Source organism: Tursiops truncatus, chromosome 14 (genome assembly GCF_011762595.2).
Source record: "Tursiops truncatus isolate mTurTru1 chromosome 14, mTurTru1.mat.Y, whole genome shotgun sequence".
Classification (NCBI taxonomy): Eukaryota; Metazoa; Chordata; class Mammalia; order Artiodactyla; family Delphinidae; genus Tursiops; species Tursiops truncatus.
This window is the reverse complement of record NC_047047.1, coordinates 87,552,562-87,573,176: the sequence shown is the minus strand read 5'-3', so window position 1 is coordinate 87,573,176 and position 20,615 is coordinate 87,552,562. Positions and strand designations below refer to the sequence as shown.

At 57.3% G+C, this 20,615-nt stretch overlaps 1 protein-coding gene and 1 long non-coding RNA gene across 12 annotated transcripts in view; one reads left to right on the top strand and one right to left on the bottom strand.

Annotated features, from left to right (window-relative positions):
• The window catches only part of PXDN (peroxidasin), a 66,364-nt gene extending 57,812 nt beyond the window's left edge, over positions 1-8,552 (bottom strand). For 5 of the 6 annotated variants that reach the window (XR_004521699.2, XM_033838063.2, XM_033838066.2 and 2 more), the window contains exon 1: positions 8,353-8,552. Coding sequence is in view for 5 of the 6 variants with exons in the window: in XM_033838063.2 (XP_033693954.1) it covers positions 8,353-8,552 (200 nt within the window). In the remaining variant the exon portion in view is untranslated. Of the gene's footprint in view, positions 1-4,190; positions 4,394-8,352 lie in introns of those variants that run through there. The other variant, XM_073791628.1, reaches the window with a different exon arrangement.
• Positions 6,555-14,054, top strand: LOC141276365 (uncharacterized). 6 transcript variants are annotated; one of them, XR_012325835.1, is made up of 3 exons: positions 6,555-7,887; positions 9,455-10,664; positions 10,885-14,054. It is a non-coding gene; the product is annotated as an uncharacterized lncRNA (long non-coding RNA). The 6 variants fall into 6 exon arrangements; XR_012325839.1 differs by lacking the exon at positions 6,555-7,887 and having other exon boundaries at positions 8,729-9,601; positions 10,157-10,664; XR_012325836.1 differs by lacking the exon at positions 6,555-7,887 and having other exon boundaries at positions 8,729-9,601; positions 9,764-10,664.
• Positions 14,055-20,615: the final 6,561 nt, after the last annotated feature.

Sequence of the window (20,615 nt, the reverse complement as noted above, 5' to 3'; positions counted from 1 at the left end):
CATGCAGACACCCCAGCATTCCGTGTCCACGTGCGCTCACATGACTGTTCGTGTATCTGAGGGAAAGCCCGGCAGGTTAACAGTTTCCTCTAATGATAGAAATGTGAGTCATTTATTATGGTGTTTTTATTTGTATTTTCACATTTTTCTGCCATGAACATGTACAGCTTGCATAAAAATATTTAAAAATATGTTGGAAAAGAAGAGTAAACAGGACAGGGCACTGGAGTGGGCGAGGGGCAGGCTCCACAACCTCCTGCTTGCAGCTGCTGGGGAGACGCTGCCCCCCACCTACCCCCCCCGGGGGCGGAAAGGCTGTCCCTCCAGCCAAACTCCACCCACGATGACCACCCCTCCAGGGCCTGAGAGAAGGCAGCCGGCAAATTTCCAAAAACCCAGCGTAAACCCAAATATGCCTCGTCCTGGCAGAAAATCTGGAGTCAAGCGCTTGGCTTCTAAGAAACCCGACTGTGATCTACGGGTTACCGCCACGGGCGGTTCAACACCTGCCACGATAATCACACGGCGCAGCTCTCTGTTGAGGAGGAATGAACAAAATTCTTGTTAGAAGAAGGAGCTTCTAGTTTTTAAGCTCTGTTTACCCATGATGGCCCCTGCTACAGCCCACAGTGGGACCCAAACTAACGGGGGGCTGGAGCAGGGGGCCGCCATATGGCACAGGACACGGGAAGCAGGGCCAACACTTCGCAGCCATCTCTGTTCTGCACATGAGGGGCCAGAGGTGCCCACGTGCAGCAGCAGCGCCTGGAGAGGACACAGTGAAGGCAGCTCGGCAGCCACGCACCGCCTGTCCAGCACGTCCGACACTCCCAGTGCAGTTTTCCTTCCCGGGAAGGCCCTAAACAACGTGCCAGAGACCGCCAGGCACCAGGTGGGGACAGGAGACCAGTGCCCCCCAGGCAATGTGCGCACAAGTGGTGTGTCCCCTCGGGGCCGTCGAAGCCCTGGACCCTCCTCTCGCTCACTCCCCCCTCCGCTTCCCTGACAGCCTGGAGGGCCAGGGACCAGGACAGCAGAGCTACAGGGTGGACAGAGCCTGGTCCCCAGGTCACTGGTAGAGCACCGTTACCTTAAAGGGCCAGACAGGAAAGGTACTGTCATGTCACAGCTACCCAGCTCTGCCTTGGCGTCAGAAGCAGCCGCAGCCACAGGTGGGTGAAGGGCGTGGCACCCAGGCCACGGCCCTGCTGGCCGGGGTCTGCAGGCCCCGGGCTGAGCGCAGAGCCTCCAGTGACAGCTGCCCAGCGAGGACATCTGCCCTGGGTTCTGTGTGAGGGAAGCAGGAGCTCACACTGCTTTAAGCCGCCGAGACCCTGCGACCATTTATCATGCAGCTGCAGTTGAACCCCCCCTGCCCGACACAACAGCCTTCCAAAGGCAAACGGGGAGCAGCGGGTTGGACGGTTTTTAGTTTGGGGCGTGTGAAAGCATTACGCTACTTGTTACTTTCTTCATAAGCCACACTGCTATAAAGCTGCAGAAGAATTTAATGAAGGTTTTACAGAATTACAAGAAGAGATGGGATAACAGGGGCCAGACCTCCTCCCGTCTGAAACAACCAAAAGCTGACAAAATACATGAAACAACTGTTTTCAAGATACCGCGCAGGGGTCAGCAATGGACAGGATCCCCGAGGGAGTGAAAACGAAGGAGGTGAGCACAGAACCGCCCCAGGTTGCTGCCCAAGGGACGGCGAGAACCCACAGGACGCAGACAGGACAGCTGGAGCTCCAGGGACAGAAACAGGACACCAGGGAGCCTGGAGCGTCAAGCGCTCAGCGCAGCCGTGCGTGTGAGGGCAATAAAGCTCAGAGCAGAGATCAGCAAAACAGAGAAAGGAAAAACCAAAGAGAAAGATCCATGCGTCCGAAAGCTGGGTTTCTGCAAAGGTCAATACAACGGAAAAACGTCTAGGCGACCGATCAGGAGAAAACGGGAGAGCAGACACGCGTTTCCGACACCAGGAACCAGAGAACGGACGTCCCTACACATCTTCAGACGTTCAGAGGGTAACGGGGAACTTCACGATGGACGGCTGTCCCAGGATCGTGCGACGTGGCCGAGCTCCCAGCTCCCAGGGCTCACTCAGGAAGAAACTGTCCCCAACAGCCCTGTGTTTACTGAAGAGTTTGAGATCACAGTTTAAAACCCTCGCAGGAAGCCCAGCCCAGCCCAGGGGCTTCCCTGGGAAGCTGGAGCAGACCTCTAAGCGGCACTAAGCCGCGTGCCCCCTGCTCTCCCCTCACACCCGCTCTGGGAGGCAAGGTCTGCCCTGATACGCAAAGCAGACAAAGACATTCCAGGACAGGAGAACAAAGCCCAGAGCCCCTGGTGAGCACAGATGCAGTCATGCCCAGTGAGGCAGAACTCGGGACGAAGGGCTGCCAGGGGCGCGGACCCCGTGGGTGAGGACGCTCCTGACTGTGGCGACGGCTGCACAGACCGGACACAGCACGGTCCCCCGAGCGCGCACCGCGAACACGAACTCCTGCTGTCCTGCCAGCGGAATCCCCACGAGGCTTCCGATTTTCCTCAGGGAAAATTCATCCAGACAGAGGTCGGAAAAGGGAATCGTCACTGGTTAAGCTTCCACCACGGACCTGACCGTAGAACAGAAGGGGACGAGCCTGCGGGCTGCCCGTGGGCCTCTGAGCTCCGTGGGCTGGGTGACAGCAGCCTGTACGCACCCAGCCGCCCTCCCGAGCTCCCCTGGGGCTGGGCATCCAGACGCCAGCAGGCACCATCCCTCTGCAATGAGCTGGTCATCCGGTGGGCACCCAGCTCCGAACAGACCACCCTTCAAGGGAGGCTGACGGAAACCAGACAAGGCCAAGGAGAGCCCTGGGGACACAGCGTCAGATCACTGCCCACCCAGGGTCTGCGGGGGAAGTTCTCTGCAGTCTGCGTCCCCTCGGAGAGAAAGGCAACAGTGTCCAGAAAAAAGAAACTGATCAAATCAGCAGGGGTAACTGACCCTGTACCCGAGCCAGGAAAAGGGGAGCTGAGAATTAAGTCCTGAAACAACTAACACGTTCTGACTTCAACTTTTTGCCAGTTTTGATTCAGTCACATGAGTCATCGTTGGACTGAGCGAGCCCGGGATTTGCTAAGTTTTCTGTGGGCTGGGAGCATCTGAAGAGAAACCAAGGGACCAGGAGAGGAACACGTGGGGTTTCTATTTTTCAAAATTAACTTCAAGGTAAAGAAAACATGAACCACTGGACTTACCAATTTAGAAAGATCCTAAGTTATCGAAGATGTTATTTTAAACACCAAAAGGCATCCCCTCACCCAGTGACACACGTGGGCTGAGTTTTGTGCAGGTGCTACATGAGACACGTAGTTACCAGTTCAAGTTCAAGGCCGACCCCAGGGAGCTGCCGGCCAGCAGAGACATATAGTAACACACGAAATGTCCCAATTGACTATTTAAGCATCAAATTCAGTGATGTTTAACTGCGTTTCAATTGAATTCACCCAAAACTGTATTTGCAAACAAACCATTTGCTCGTGTACCCCCAAAAGCACATGGAACTGTCACAATTCAAATGCTCGTTAAACCGGACGCTAAGCTGAGAGACCTGACGTCTCGGGCACTGAAGGCCGGCAGCGCCCCACCGGTGCACACTGGTGGAGGGAGACGGGAGGCTGGGCCCAACTCTAGCCCTGGGCGCTGCCCTCAGAGCTTGGCCGGGACCCCGAGGCCCCCATTCCCTCACCACGGCACCTACTCCAGTTTCTTCCTGTTGGCAAGTGCCCAGGAAAGAGCTCGGCATCTCCAGCCAACAAGACAGAACCTCCGACTCAGCCGGTGGGAACCAGCACAGGCGCACGGACCTTCCAGCGCTCACCCATTTGTCAAACAGATGACGGGCCCAGCTCCGGAGACTGGGATGCTGTCGCTGTTCTGTTGACACCTGACCGTGGCACCTGTCCAGCCTGCCCCCCTGCCACCTCTTCTAATAAAATGCCCGCCTTCCCCCAGGCAAGGAGCCCTCCCCCGCTTCCAGGCCACGCGTCCTCAGGCAGGGCAGGTCCTGTCCTTAGCTCCAGGGGCCGCCAGGCCCGGGCCTGGTGGGTATGACCGCCCGCTACCCAGGGTGTGCTGGGGACAGACAGCGGGTCTGTTCACACGATTCCCAGAACTCGGGCTTGTGACCGAGACTCACCTCCTGCACTTAGGCCATCGGAAGGGAAGCCGACGACAGCTGCCGGGCGTCACTAGCAGGGAAGCTGAGTCATAGCACTGAGGAGGCGGCCGGGGACGCACAGAGGGGAGGGGACCGCGTCCAGGCTGTGGTGTCCACACCCTGGACAAAGCGGAGCTGCCCCCGGATTCGCAGTCACAGGGCCCCATGTGCTTTCTTTTTACAATGACTTCCTTGACTCACTAATAACACAGTGAGGGGCGGGGGGTTGGGGGGGGCTTCTAGCTGCCCTGCTGCAGTTTCCAAGGAAGCTTTTCCAGATGCAGCTTCCAAAGGCATGTTTTCAAGAGTAAAGCTGTGTCCAAACTGAGCACGGCCCCAGGACCACTCCCTGATGGCTGACGTCACACACAGCATCCCAGGTGGCCTCTGGAAGCTTCCTCGGGTCACCGAGGTCTCCTCTCTGCGCACAGCACGCTGGGCGTTCTTAAAGCCGTGGGCTCGGGACGCCACCATTTTGGAAAAATAAATTACCAACATTCAGATACTTGAAAAATGTCCCTCTGGGCTGCTGTGAGAATGAAGACTTCGACTTCATCCCAACAGGGGTCTAAGAGCAGAACCTGCTCAGGTAAGCCACGGGCTGCAGCTTCAGGCCCGTTGTCACGGCCTGCACGGTGTCCTGCAGAGACCGACAGCCAGAGGCTGCTTTGCTGACCTCGTGAGGCCTCACCCAGGGGAGGAGAGGCCAGCCCTGCCTGGAGGCCGAACGCGTCCCCGCAGGACGGGTGGCGGGAGAGAGGGAACTCCCTGAACCCCAGGAAGACAGGGGAGGGGACGTGCAGCTGACAGCCTGCCCACCTCCCGGCCCAGGAACGCTCCCTTGCTCCAGCCACCTGGAGGCCATAGGCCTCACCTGGGCGCACAGGGAAGCGGTGGGAAGTTGGATCCTCCCGTCGGCCGGCTTCCAGGAGCTCCAGTGGAGGCTGGTAAGGGGAGACGCTGTGCCTTGGGGGGCTAGTCCCCAGGGAGCACCAAGACCTACTCCGAGTATGGGAATATGACCCCAAAGACGGGTGGTCACTCGCCCAGACCTCCAGAGGCACTGGCGCCCAGGGCTGGCCTCCTGCAGGCCCCCTCGGCCAGACACACCTGGATGGCCAGTTGCCCTCATCACAGGGCCGCAGGGCCTCCCTCCCTAGCACCCCAGGGGACCCGGGACCCTGAGCGGCGGGAACCGGAAGCTGGCCCAGGCCCAAACACACGGGTCAGCAGACGTCGAGGGATCTGAGGACAGCTGCCCGGCAGGCTGACCACGAGCCCAGGGGAGGAGCTCTCGCCAGCCCCCGGCCCCGGGCGCCCTCCGACGCCAGGGCTTCCTGTCACATGGACGGCGGCTTTGGAGCTGCCTGGACCGTGGGGTGGGAGCCAGCTTTAAGGAGGCGACCCCACGACCGCACAGACGAGGCCACGGAGAGAAGGACGGGGTCGGGGGTGGGGCGCGGAGGGCTCGCGAGGACTCATGAGGCGGGCGGTGTAGAACGTGTCCTCCCGAGAGGTCCCAGCGGAGGACGGAACCGGGCCAAGTAGACGGCACACTGCTTAGGTTTTAGCGCTAGCTGTTTCATCATCACCGTGACAAACGTCTCCCATAGTGCTGAGCAGAGTAAAATACTCAAAAACTAAACAAGTGTTTCTACAAAAGCTGAGCTGAGCTGAGTACCACACCCGCTGGGGAAGGGACCCGCTGCAGCCCCGGAGCCCGAGGACTCCAGATCCCAGGGCGGCTAGAACGCCGCTTTCTACTTTCCAGGGTCAAACCGGAATCCCAGGACACTCTCGGACCATGATTTCTGAAGCCCAACCACGCGGCAAAACAGTCCACTCTCGGGCCCCACCTGGACACACCCTAAAACGCCCCGAGCAGGACACAAGTCTGACATGCCCAGAGATTCCCACTCAGTCTTTCTGGGGGGGCCGAGGGGAGGGTCCCGAAAGCAAAGGGATGAAGTGATGGCTGGACGGCCCAGTTAAGTCTGGGGCCGGGTCTTCACTTACCCTCACATCTTTCAAGTCCCCAGTTGCCACCAAATCATTTTTTAAAAATAGAAAACGGCAGCAGATGCATGAGAGCAGAGACCTGGGAGAAAAGCTGCAAGTGAACACTGAATGTTCCTGCACAAGTGGAACTTGTGACATGACAGCACCCCAACGAGCAGCCCCCCAGGAACGCGCCAGACCGGACCCCGCAGCCCACAGGCGGCAACATGGCGCCCCCAAGCTGGTCTCTGTCTCATCATCACCGCCCCCCTGTGTCCCCAGCTCCGGGCCCCCAGTTGGGCCCCCTCCCACCAGGACTCAGCTCTTCCCCTGTCCCTGGTGCACACCGGCAGCGATGGGAGCTTCCTCCCCCTGCGCCCGTGTCTACGCAGCTGTCAGCTGGGTCTGTGTCCATGTCAGCGATAATCTGCTTGGTTCTGTGAGGGATCTGGTCAGCTTTGCACGCCCTGCCCCCTCACAGAATCAACGAGACCACGCAAGGTCATTTCAAAGCATCTTTAAAAACTATAAAACCCCGCGAAAGCATAAGGCACAGGAGGATTTCTGGAAATCTTGCCAGTTACCTATCACGTCACTTTCCCTGCCTACCCTCAGCTGTTTTACAAAACCCTATGAGGTTCTGTGGAGAATCTCACCGCCCGCAGGACGCTGGTGGCTCCATTTCTGTTCTACAACAACCACATTTTAAAATATTGTTCTTTTTAAAAAGCCATTAAGATGTGAGGGCAGAGCCCAGTACGAGTATTAGACTTCGGCCAGATGTGAAAAATGGCTTCAGGGCCCAGGTTTTTTCCACTGACTCACTGAAGAATTAAACGACTGCCTCCAGGACACCCTCACTTGGCCGGTTACGGGCCCCCTCCTCAGCGCCTGATGCCCTCCTGCTGGCCCGCCTCGGCTGGCTGGCCGGCCCTCCACACGGGAAGGAAGCCCGTGCCTGTCTCTCTCGGAGGAGCGGTTTCCAGGCTGCGAGGGGAGTCCCGCCGAGGACCCCGAAGGAAGCTGCCAGTATAGCCGGCGGCCGCTAGGAGAGTGGTCTGTCCGTGCACTTTGTTTTAAAAGTAGGAACACTGACCGCCCACTTCCTGAATAGTCCACTCAATATTTTACAACTTTCGCAGGCTCTTCGCGGTGCCAAAGTACTCTAGCTCAGCCGAGAAAAGTGGAAACTATTTTTGGCATTCAGAGGAGCAGCGGTAGGACGCTGAACACAGTCAGCGCCTGGAACGCAGGCTGCCTTTACAGATTTTGAAACTTTCTAATCAGAGGCGCAGCCAAATAGGCCTGCTGCACTCGGCGGCACCCGGGGCCGGGATCCTCTAGGGAGGGCGGGGGTCGGCCGGCGAGGGCGCGATGCGTCCTGCCAACCGGAGCGCCGGGTCTCCGACGGCACCACCAGGGCGCGCCCCGGCTGGAGATGAGGGCGGGGACGTGTCCCGGGAGCAAACCCGCTTGGACCCCGACTGTATCCACCCCCGGGCCGCCCGCGCTGCCCCGCAACTCGGGGACCCGCACCGCGGCGCCTCCCGGAACTCGGCCAGGCTAGCTCACGGCGCAGAGAAAGCCCCAGAGAACCGTGCGCCCCACGGGCCCCGGGACAACCCGGGCAGGAGGCTCTCGGCGCCCCGGCAGATGCGGGGACGTGAGGTCACGGAGGGTGCGCCACGGAGGGCCCCTCCCCGCCCCAGAGCCGGGAGAGGGGTGCCGCGCTCGGGGAGGAGGGGAAAACGGGGAGCGGGAACCGCCGAGTAGAAGGAGGGGGGAAGAGGGGGAGGGGAGAGGAAGGGGGAGGAGAGGAAGCCGGAGAAGGGGGAAGCCGGGCCCCAGGAGAAGAGGGGGCCGGAGAGGGACGGGAGGGGGAGGAAGGCGAGCGGAGGAGGGGAGCCAGCAGGACCGGGCCGGGCAGGGCGGAGGGCTTTCCCCGGCGGCTGCAGACAACTTTCCCGTCCCTCGGGGATGCCGAGCTCCGAACAAAGGCGGCTCCGGAGGCGGCGCGCGCTGCGCTCAGGTCCGCCCCCCTCCCGGCCACGGAGGACAAAGGCGCTGCCGCGCGACCCTCCCCCCGGCCCCCGGGACCCGGCCGCCCCGCGCGCCCACGTCCCCCGCGCCCCGCCGGACTCACAGGATGGAGGTCTGCGGCGCCACGGCGGGCACGGCCTCCAGCAGCAGATGCATGCAGCGCACCGTGGTGCGGAAGCACAGGCAGCGGCTCGGACACCCGTTGCCCTGCTTGGGGGCGACCGCGGCCAGTGCCCCCCAGCACGAGCACAGCACGAGCGCCAGCAAGCAGGGGCGCGCGGGGCGCGCGTCGCGCACGGCCATGGCCCACGGCGCGCAGGACGCTTGGACTCTGCGACCGACCGCGAGGGCCCGGCGTGTCCAGCGCCGCCGGCTGCGGCCCACGTCCCAGCTGCGCGCGGGGGGCGGGGGGCGCCAGCTGTGCACATGCGCGCGGCTCCTCCCCGCCCGCCCCCTCCTCCCCAAGGGCCGGGGCGGGGCGAGGACCTCCTGCCGGGCGTCGGGCCGCGGCGCTGCCCCGGGTGCGGAGCTCAGGTTGGGCCCCCGGGTTCCAGTCCCAGGTCTGCGCCCACGACCGGAGGCCTCGGCCAAGTTGCTCCGCCTCGCCTAGCCGCCGTTTCCACATGTGTGCAGTAGGGGTGGAGGTTGTTTTATAACACGCGTTCGCAGTGCTTAGCAAGCTGCAGTCAGGATTCCAAGCGCTTGCTGGAGCCCTCTCTCTGTCTCTCAGTCTCCCTCCCTCCCTCCCTCCCTCCCTCTCCCTCTCTCTCCCTCCCTCTCTCTCTCTCTCTCTCTCTCTCTCTCTCTCTCTCTCTCTCTCTCTCTCGCTCCCCCACCCCCCCCCCCCACCCCCGTCTCTCTCTCTCTGACTTGTACAAACACCCGCTGTAGCAGGATCGGAGCCAGGGGTCTGAGCCCGTGAGGCCCGTTAAGCACCCATGTCTTGGGCACTGCTGCCGCCAGGCCACTGTTGGGAGCGCAGAAGAAGTTTCCGTAGAGGCCTGGGCGCAGGGCTTGGCCAGGTGGACACTCAGTGTCCTTTAGTTTCCTCTTTTGTGGCCACACCCGGAAGAACCCCACCGGGCCTCCCCCAAGGGGGCCTTGCCTAGGGCCACCAGAAGACGCAGGGGTCGGTGGGAAGGAGGGGAGGCAGTCCCACGTTCTTCTGTCTGTCTGCAGCCCCATTCTGACACTTCACTCTCCAGGATCCAGGCTCTGCGTGTTACAGTTGAGGAAGTCCAGGCTGTCCTGTGTCCAAAGACACATGATCACAAAGTCCCAGCGTCAGAGAGAAGCCTGGGTCTGTCCTGACCTCCACACTGTCGTGTGACCAGTGGGGCGTTCTACCTCAGGTATGCTGCCGCAGGACTGGGGTGACAGGGCGCTTTCCTGCTGCTGTGTCAGTAAACTCCTGTACCTACACGGTGCCCCGCGTCTGCATCTGCGGGCAGCTGAGCTGGGGTCTGGCTCAGGCCCCTCCAGCGTCACGGACGCTGTCATCCCTGTTACCATAGGGAGAAGCCTTCCCAGTCCTCCAGCGACCCGGACCACGCCAGCCAGGGGTCCCGTGCTAACCAGTGACAAATCCCCCCAGGCCTCCACACTCCGTTACGAGTGCTGCCTGCTCGCCCCACAAGAATTTCAAACTTAAATGCAGAAACCCAAAACCTTACTTTCCCTGAGAGATGTCAGGTTTCTTCTGGATCGCTGATGTGATCCTCCAAACTGCTTTCTCAGACCCTCCAGCCCAGAAGTGGCCTGTTTGGTGCTCACCCACATGTAGGGAGTTGAGAAACCCTGTGGATTCCAGTTGTTCCTTGGGGCTCAGTCGATTTCTGTTCCTCCATTTTCCCTCTTATAACTGCTGACGGTCCTGGCCCTGCCCATCGCCCTGGACCACCGCCAAGACGCCACCCCACACCGGTCTACCAGGTCCATGCTCCCTGCAGCAGGCAGAGAAGGTGCCACTGCTTTGACCCTGCCCACCCCCCATCCGAATGTCTCTGGACCTCTCCTGTATAAGTGGGTAAATATCAAATTTCACCCACCACCTCGACCTCCGCCACCCCAGGTGCAGGCGTCCTGAGCAGCACACAGTCTTAGCCTCTCTTTTCAGTTCAGCACCAGCTGCGGCTAATTTGATGTGTCCAGTCTGCTGGGCTGTCACACCTCGTGATTTTCAACCACTAATCCAGGTGTTGTGCTGAAGGTATTTTGTAGATGAGATTGACATTGGTGAACTTGGACAAAGAGGAGTTCCCTCGTGAACCTCATCCCCTCAGTTGAAGTTCTTTAGAGTAGAAACTGAGGCTTCCTGGAGAAGAAGTTCTATTGCAAGATCTCAGCATCCACTCCTGCCTGAGTTTCTCATCTCCTGACCTGCCTGTAAAATGTAGGACCTGCCAGTGCCCACAAGTGCGTGAGCCACTTCCTTAAAATCTGTCTATCCCGCCCTCCTCCCACCTTTCCTCCTTCCATCCTTCCCACCTTCCCTCCCTCCCTCCCTCCCTTCCTTCCTTCCATCCCTCCATCCCTCCATCCCTCTATCCACCCATCCATCCACCCACCACCCTTCCATCCATCCCTCCATCCATCCGTGGTGCTGTCTCCCTGAACACGTGTGTCTGGTGCACAGCCCTCTGCAGAACTCCGGATGGAGGTGTGGCGGCAGCGGCCAGTGCAATGACTGATGCTCAGGCCTGAAGGAATTCATGTTTCAGGAACGAAGCTCTTACGTGGAGCTGAGTGTGCTTCCCGCACCTTTTGTGCAGCATCTCCTGCATCTGCCCTCTAGAGGCCCACGGAGGCCTCACACCTCCGGGAACGCAACCTTCCTGGGGAATCACGTGCAGACGTCAAAGCCACTCGAGTTTTCTGTTGCCCAGGGCCCTGATGACTCTTCCCATTTCTCTCTGATGACCACCCTCCATACCTCATTGTCTGCCCACAATCCTGTTATCTGTCCTACAGCAAACAGCCCTTTCAGGTGTGATTGTGCTGGTTGACAAGCTCTAGTTGTTCAGATGTGCAGACAAAGGAGCCAAGATTACCGCGATCGTCTGTTTTCTGTGAACAGTATCGCTGCGCTCTCCAGTGGATCAGGCAGACGTGGGGACATGAGATCCATCCTCCCGGTGTCTGAACACAGGCTCCGAGGCAGGGCCTGCTCACACCAAGGTGCACAGACACCTGAGCCTCGAGACGTTCCTGAGGAGGTGTTACTATCCTCATTTTGCAAATGAAAGCACCGATGCTCAGCAGAGAGAGTAACATGTCCCAGGACCTGTCACTCATCCAGGGAGGGAGGGAGAGGAGGGGACAGGAAGCTGACTGACCTGCGAGCCTCACCTGCTGCACTGGACGGGGCTGGGGACCCCCCCAGATGTCACTGGGCCCCTGCATGCCCCCCACCCCCCAGTGGCTGCCGACCTTCTCCGGAGACCTGCTAGGGCTGCGAGGGCTACGGGGCCGCGCTCCTGGAGATGCCGGGCACTCCGCCCCTCCTGAAGCCGCCTGCAGCTGCAGACACAAGTCAGCCCTCAGACTGCAGGGCTTCCTGGGCCTCAGGCGATCGATGGCCAGTGTCTCCCCTGCTCGGTAGCTGTCCTCACCCCGAGAGCCCCTTGTGCATCAGGCTTTGCTGAGAGGACACCTGCGTCTCCTCCGTAGTGCCACGGGGTCCCCCAAGGACAGGACGGTCGGCATTTTCTGCCGCTTCTTCTAGAGTGACGTTGCTCCTGTCTACCGGTCTGTCTCCCCATCTGCCTCTTCGAGGATTTATGAGGAAAAGAACGTGGGGTTTGGAACAAGGCAAGCTGGGAGGCAGCCTCCCCAGCTCTGTGACTCCTGGCGACTTTCTCGCCCTCTCTGGGCCTCGGTTTCCCGTCTGTAACAGGAGAAGACCAGTTCCTACTCGAAACGTAGGCTGTCGTGAGGACTGAGTGAGGGCTGTCGGATGTGCCTGCCTGGGAGCCGTCAGCCGCGCCAGGGTGAGCGTTCTCCTTGCTGGGAAGGCTTTCCGGGTCTGGGTGGCCCCCAGTCTGGAGGCCTAGGGGCCATTCCCAGACGGTGAGTCACCCCTGAGAACCTGGCTGTGCCTGAGGCAGCCCCCCTCCCCCCAGTCCCAAGGGCCTCTTCCTGCATCTCCCTGCCCTACGCCCGCCCTCTCGCTGGCAGCCCAGGGGAGCAGGGCCCCCGGCTGACCTGGGTGTAACTCCAAGAGCCCGTTTTGGGGCTGCTGCCACAAAGCATCACACTCGGGGGCCGTTGACCCGCAGAAACCTGTCCTCCCACAGTTCCAGAGGCCAAGGTTCCTTCTGGAGGCTCAGAGGGAACATCCGTCCCAGCCTCTCTCCGGCTTTGCCAGGAGGGCTGCAGACTGCCAGCCCGGCCCCGGTCCCATCGCCACAAGACCTTCCCCCAAACTTGTCCTCAGCCGGTGTTTCCCTCTCCTTATGAGGACGTGCTGGCTCAGGGCCACCTTAGTAATGCCGTCCTCCTGACTCTGGCTACGTCTGCAGCAGCCGCATTTCCAGAGATGTTCACATCCCGAGCTCGGGGCGGGACTTGGGTTCAGGGGGACAGAGACAGCAGGCAGCGGTGGTGATGAGCCCTGACCCTGTGGCCTGGGGTCCTGCTCACCTAGGCTGCTCCTGGCTGGCAGAAGGGAAGGGCCCGGACCTCTATTCAGCCAGATAAACTTGAAACTCTAGAATGCAGAGCTGGCTGTAAGGACCACAGGCAGACGCAGTGGCCCTCACACTCGTGCTCCGAGCCCTACCTCCAGATAAGCACGTCGGTGATGCTGGGTCCCCCTTCCTCCTTTCGCGACTGCCTGAAACCTCCATCCCAGGGATGAAAGCACAGCCGTGAAGACATGGTTTCATTTTATTGTCATGAACTCGGAGACAACTGCTCAGCCAAATGGGTCTGAGATCAGCTTTTCCCAAGTTAAAGCCGTTCCTGTTGACAAACGCCCCGTGTTTACTTGTAACCCCACATGCACCCTTTCCTGCCCCCACTTTATCTGCAGCTTCGATCAGCGGTTATACTGCTTCCCGTTAGATCAGCTAGAGCCTCTTTTTTTACATCTAAATTTTGAAAAGAAGGCAGATGACTAAATACACCCACTTAGAGCTGTTTTAGCCTGAAATCAACACAGCCGCGAGTGAGCTCAGCCCTGGTTCTCTGACCAGCCCTTTGGGTGCTGAAGTGGATGGAGGTACCATCCGGTAGGGCTGGGGCTCAGCCCTGAGCAGGCCACAGGGTGGCCTCTGTGGGTCCCGGCACCACGAGGCCCCGCCCACCGCAGCCCAGCCGGCCCCAGGCCCAGGTGAGCACCTGCCTGGCGGCGCATCCCCACTGCCCAGGGCTGAGCCAGGGCTGCTCAGAAGTGGGCCGAGGTCGGCTGCAGGTGAGCCTGCTGGGTCCTGGCTGCCTCCAGCCCAAAATAACCCACATGCCAAGGCGGCGCATTTTGGGGTGTCACGGTCTGCCCCCCTTCACTTGCTTAGGCAGGTCCTCCGACAGGAGCCACAGTATCTTGGGTCCCCTCCCCAAGGGTTTCAACGCCCAGGATGACTCCTGTCACAGGACTGGAGACGGGGCAGTGACCCCACACACAGACGAACAGTCACAAACCATCACCCCCCATCCCACCTCCTAAGATCATCTTTTCTTAAAGCTCTGCCCTCGGAGGCCTGCATCCTCTCCCCTCCTCAACGAAGACGTGCATAAACTCTCACGTCTCATTCGTGCTTATCCTGTGATGCCCCGTTCACGTTATATTAAAAGTTAACCGACGTCTGTGCCTCTCCTCCTGCTATAACCCGCCTGCGGTCCGTTCACTTCACAGACTGGCCATCAAAGCCAGAAGGGCAGAGGGCCTGGCTTTACTCCCTCCCCGGCTTTGAGCCAGGATGCGATGGCATCACAGGCAACCTGCTCAGAGGCCACAAAGCCGGGGAAACCTCAGCTCTGTGTGGCTGGCTGCGTACAACCCACTGCAGTCTGGAGTCTGGAGACCATAGGCCCATCTCCTCCCAAGGGTCTGGACAGCAGGTCTGGGCCCAGAGGGTCACAGTCAGAGAGACGCTCTCAGGACCTGGGGGAGCTGCCAGGAGGGCAGAGGCTTACTTTAGCCATTAGGAAGATGTACACACATCTGAAAAGGCCCGAGAAAGATTTCCGAAAGAAAAGGGAAGCGGGAAGTCGCTGTCTTCCACAAGGAGAATTTAGCCTCTGGTTCTGCCTCGGGTTCCCCTGACCCTGGAGCTATCACAGCACAGACTCCAGAGGGCTCAGCCCAGCGTCACTGGCACACCCAGGGGGGCAAGTGCAGCCTCCACCCCCTCGCCTACACTGAGTGGAAGCCCGATCTCTGGGTGGAAAGCATCATACTCCACCCTGCTGGTCACCTGAGGAATGTTCCAGAAGGAATGCCAGTGTGGCTGCACGGGGAAGGGTGGACGGAGAGCTCCCGCTGGAGAGCTGGTGGCAAGGGGACCAGGCCCAGGCCCGCGCAGAGCCCTGAGTGGGGCTGGAAGCCAGCCTGTCAGTCGGCCTTCGGGTCCTTCTGAGAAAACTCTGAACAGGGCTCAGCAGGGTCATCACCTGCTGCGAAGAGCCAGGGCTGGAGCAGAATTCCTCCGGCTTCGCCTTAGGCATCGCTTTCCCAGGCTCCCCTTCAGACTGCTGTTGACCCTGACTATTTCAAGGTCCCAAGCCACGGCTGTTCTTAGGACAATTCTCCCTCTGCCCTTCCGTTGCAGGTTCGTGTGCCTGACACACAGTGAGGCCAAACAAACTGAAATGTCGGAGTTCGGAGCCGAGAAAAAGGTTTCTGGCAGGACCACGCGAGGGGAACGGGTGGCTTGTGCTCGAAAACCCCAGACTCCCCAGTGGTTTTCGGGAAAGCGTTTTTATAGGCAGAATTCGGGGTGAGGACTGCAGGCTGTGTGACTTTCTTCTGACTCGCTGGTGGTGAGGTAGCAGGTGGGCCTCCAGGAATCTTGCGCTCAGCCTGAAGTTACCCTCCTCCACCTGGGTGGAGGCCTTAGTTCCTGCAGAAGAACTCAGAGGTACTGTTATGTATATTCCTTGTGGAGGGACCAGGACACTGCCCCAAGGCTGCACTATTGTTTGTTGACTGCCTTTCCGGTGTTTCTGCATCCCCTCCCTTCCTGGATTAGTAACTGTTGGAATCTACACTTTGGAACAAAGGGAAGGTCTGGGAGGCTGAAACCTTTTTCCTATTGTTACCGAGTCCAGGCTGCTCTGCTGGCCACACAACAGGCCAATAAATCAGGGGATGAGGTGTTGAGGCAAGGAATAGTGACTTTATTCAGAACGCTGGGCGTTCGAGAAGATGACAGATTAATGTCTTAGAGTACCATCTTATGGGGGGGGGGCTGGATGCCAGTTTCTTTGATAGAACAGAGAGGGCGAGGAGGTGAGAATGTAAAGTAAAAAGGCCTAAGTCTTGTAAAATATCTCCTGGCTTGGCCAGCCTCAGGGAGGGGATGTGTTAATTTCTTCTTTTCTGCAGCCATTCACAGGTGGGCAGGGTCGGGGTGTTTCCCTGTGAGCTGAACAAAGGCACTTTAGTTTAACATTCAGGCAGAGCGTCAGGGTTCTCCAAGGGAGGTCATTATGTGTGATTATAATAACAAAAGCAACGAGAAGCAAAGGTTAAAGTCAAAGAAACAGATCCAACATGGAGTCAGATTTTGTTCTTCCCTGTTACACTACAAAGAACTGGGGCACACGGAAAGGCTTTTGTACCCGGCGGGGCCCCACAGGGTCCTGCTTGGTTTTACTCCTGTGTTCTTGGCTGGGGGCCTAGTAATAAAAGACTAATGAACAAGAGAAAAAAAAATCAAAAGTTTATCCAAGGGTGTGCCTACTGTACTCAGGGGCGACACCCAGGGAAGTGAGCATCTCAAAGAGGTGGTTTAGAACTCAGGTTTAATCACCATCTTCAGCTACATCTGAGGAAGAAGCCTGTGGAGGCCAGTTACGGGAAGGGGACCCGAGCGGCAAACAGATAGGGCTGTCATGCAGACTTCAGTCAGGACTTCCCGGTGGATGAGGGTCTCTGGGGATATGGGATCATCCTTCTCCCCAAGCTCAGAGAGGAGACCCCCTTACAAATGGAGACTTCCCTTGTCAGTGAAAAACGTCACTGCCATATTAGTGAACAAAGGATGCTACAGCCATCCAGCCACTAAAGCTACCCCTATGCCCTTATGGTGGACCTTGAGGGAACTCAGGATGGAGACAAACGGACTAGGGATTATGGTTTATTGGGTGGACTTGCTGAGGACTTAAGCCCAGGACGCAGCCTCTCAGAGAGCGCTGAGGGACCGCTCACAAGAGGTCGGGGGGAGCCAGGATCTACAGGGGTTTTTGCCACAAAGTCCAGGCAGTCGGAACATCAAAGATGACTGTTCATTAAAGACAACCAGACATCTCAAGTTAAGGAACTTAGCACTTTTCTATGTATGGGAAGATGCAAGAGTCCAGGCTCATTGAAATCGTCCCTTCGATCTGCACGTCCGCTACCTGGGGCCAGTGTCCTGTGCTTTCCCAACCTGAGGCCCCGCAGGGGCACCGCAAGGGTGGCTGCAGCCCGTTTTGCCTCCATCCTGAGTCCTCTCAGGTCTCACCTTCAGGGCAGCCTGAGTGGCAGGATGGCTGCAGCGTCCTTTATTTACTGATACGGCAGCAACGTTTTTCATTCACAGCGCCACGAACATAGTTTTGTACCGGGGAGGTGAGATGCTGAGAACAAGAGCTGTGCTTCTGGAGCTGCTCCAGACCATTGCTCAAAGCCCGTCAACCCCCACCTTTAGATGGGGTGAACGTAAATCTTTAAGTTAAAGGGTCCAGAGACAAGAAAGGAAGCTACAAACAATTGAGAGAGAGAGAGAAAAAAAGCAGATGGAACTGTTGCAGAAAAGAGTGGGGTGTGAGAGGATGGTCATGTTCCAGGTCACGTCCTGGGTCTCCCGGGCACGGCCGCCAGGTGAGGGTCCTTGGCTCTGCGCAGGAAAGAATTCAAGAGCAGCCATGGTAAAGGGAAAGCAGGTTTCCTTAGAGAGACACACATTCCATGATAGAATGCAGCCCATCTCAGAAAGCCAGAGGCCCCCAAATATGGGGTGGTTAGTTTTTATGGGCTGGGTCATTTCATAGGCTAATGAGGAAGGAATATTCCAGCTATTTTGGAGAAGGGGCGGGGATTTCCAGGAACTGGGCCACCGCCCACTTTTTGGCCTTTTATGGTCAGTCTCAGAACTGTCATGGCACGTGGGGGGTGTCATTTAGCTGATATGCTGCAGTGAGCCTGTACTGAGGCTCGAGGGCCACGTCTTGGACTTGGTTGTTTCTAATCAGTTCATGTCGTGTCCTCAGTGGCTGTCATTCTTTTAAAGGTTGTGCCCTGCCCCCTTCCTGTCTCAGAACAAGGGCCCAGATGGCGAGGAGTCTGACCTCCAACAGAGCCCCAGTCTCCTTATACACTGATTTTACTACATTCGCATATAAATGACACACCTACAGGGTGGGACATGATCAGACAGAAAGGACCAGAAAAGGATAAAAAAGGGATGACGCCCCGCTCCCTTGTGTGTGGGGGAAGCCCCACCTCTTCCCCCGGTAGACTAATGCATGCACCTCCCCATCACCAGCCTCACTCCGCTTCCCTTTGTCTTTATTGGTTAAAGTGAATTCTCTGGCCAGGTGGGTGAGAAGCTTATCTGTGAATTTAGTTCCTCTTCTCCATATAGAGCTTGTGCTGTGTTGATCTCAACTTTGGTTTTGCCTCTCCATCCTGAAGGGAAAAAGAACCCTGTCCTGCTAAGGCAGGGAGCCTGGCTGTGGCCTGAGCAGGGTCCATGCAGATCAATTTGGTAACACATGGAGGACAGCTGCCAGAGGAAGGACCAGAGATTGGAGGAGAGGCAGCTTCCGGTGGGGCTAAGACACCAAACCCTTTCACGTATCAGAGAATGAGACAGATAAGATTCAAATCGAGACATCCAGAAAAGCTTTCTCATTCTGGAAAGCGAAAGGGATCCTCCCCTTATTCTGCAGGAATAAAAGAACTTTAAAAATGTGACCATGAGCTAATCTTTCATGCTTTGCATCAGATAAGCCTAAAGTATTTAGGAACATTTTCGAGTCAACACTTCATTGGGTTCCGGGAAAAATTTTTGGCAATACAGCAAATGATAAGATGTTAATTCACAAAGCAAGTGAACTGCAGAGAATTCCAGCTCTCCTAACACTCAAGATGGGAACGAGGAAGCCGGAGGTCTGGCTGCTTCTAGTGTAATCAACCAATCCGGTCACAGCAACGGGGAACCGGATGGAAAGCAGAGAGAGTCCAAAAGGGAGCTTCAGGGAGGTGCTCTGGGGGTCAGTACCGGCAGATACAGCTCCAAGGGAGCAGTAACACCTGCGGATATTAATGTGGAATAAAATTCGTATTTTATGGCAAGACAAGAAAAATTTAAACCTAACAAATGTTCTCTACCTTTTGGCCTCCTCTCTCCCCTGCCTGTGCACTGTGTTTCTGCATTAGGCGTCGACCAGACCTCGCCAGCGGGAGCAGTTCCTGCTCAGCCATAAAGAGCAGTGCTCTCCCAGCGTCACCTAGAGAATTCCTTGAAGATGGCATTTTTTCTTGATTTTATAAAGGGTCACATGACCCTCCTCGATGATGATGCTTAGATCTGATTATGTCGATCACACCTCAAGAAAACTGGGGAAAACAGAACCCTATAGAGAAGGAAATGAGCAAGGCTGGTAATCTGATCACATGGAGAGAATCTGTGTGATGGTTTTGGTGAATAAACTTCTGGATCTGGTGTAAATGCAAAAGAAAAAAGACAATGAATGAAGTTCGTTTTTCTTGATGTATATTTTAAATTGCTTAAGGCCCAAGGCTCTCCTGCTTCGCTCTGCATTGCTGAGGAGTCCACAGGGACTGGAGCTCAGGCTGTTGAAGGAGAGCTCTACTCATGGGAGCCCTGAGTGCAGCCAGGTCTCCCGCAGCAGAAATGGCCCCGGATTAACGGTGCAGGGACTTAGGACTTCGGGGAGCTGAGATGCTCTGGCCGTCAGTAAGGGCTTCTCCTGTTCCTGGAGAGACGACCTCCCGAGGAAGAGGGGCATCACTTTCCTTCCTGGAGACGGGGCTTCCCGGAGGAGACCGAGGACGGAACTGGACAGATCCCCCTTCCACAGGCTTGGGGGATGGCTGGACAGCGAGAATCGTGGGTCTCTCAGTCACTAACACAGGTGGACCTGGCCCAACCTTGCTGCCACTCAGCTGCTCCTTAGCGTGTTTTCTGTGCTGTTCACTGGCTTTATCACAAGCATCTTATCACTGAGTCTTCATAACCAGCATTTCTAGGAACACCATAGTGTTCCGTAAGGTCCATTTGTCATCAGCTGCTCAAACCTTCCTCGGAAATAGGACTTTATTTCAATGCATTTACAGTTGCTTTGGTGTTTTTAGGGGGACTTCTGGAATTACTGGGTCAAAAATATGAATTTTATAAGATCTTTGATACTATTGTTCAGCTGCTTTCCAAGATGTTTATCCCAATTCTCAGGCAAGGGCAAAACGGCTTTCGACAATCGAGTTGAAAGATTTCAGTCACTGCCAGCAGCTCCTTGACGCACCACCACCTGCTTTAACTGCGTTTGATCCTGAAGGCGGGGCTTTTCACAGAGGTGCACCCCAAGGTATGGAGAGACAGTTGGCAGGGTCCTAAAAGCATCCCTCCACCCTCCCCCTCCGTCAGCTCTGATGCAGCTGACCAAGCTGTTAGGTATAAAATAACAACAATGCTCGCTGGGAAGAGGGGCTCAGATGGCCTTGAATCAGCAGGAGACGCCACTGGGACTCTGTTTTGGATTTAACAAAGAGTATGGCGGGTCTCTTCCTCAAATTTTATATTTTGCAGGACCGTGTCTAGTACAGGTGAGTGTTTTTGGAGTTTTAGAGGGTTACTTTTACTAATGAAGGTGATGGGCAGCTGTGTAACTCATCGTTGTTAAATCATATTTGGAGGCTAATTTAAGGGTTGTGGGGGATCCTTGCTCATGGTGTGGAAGGAACAATGGTGACGATGCTCCCAGGGGACCAATCACAGGGCGAGTGGCCCCCGGAACCCCAGATGGGAGGTGCTGAGAAAGACACAGCGTCTTCCTTGGAACTGAACCATCAGACAAAGCTGACCACCTGGACACGTCTCAAACTTCTGTGTCCTGCAGACCCGGGAGGGCAGGGGAGTGAAGGGACCAGGGGTGGGAACGTGGTAACCGGAAGCAGCCTGTGAGCCCTCGTGACGCCAG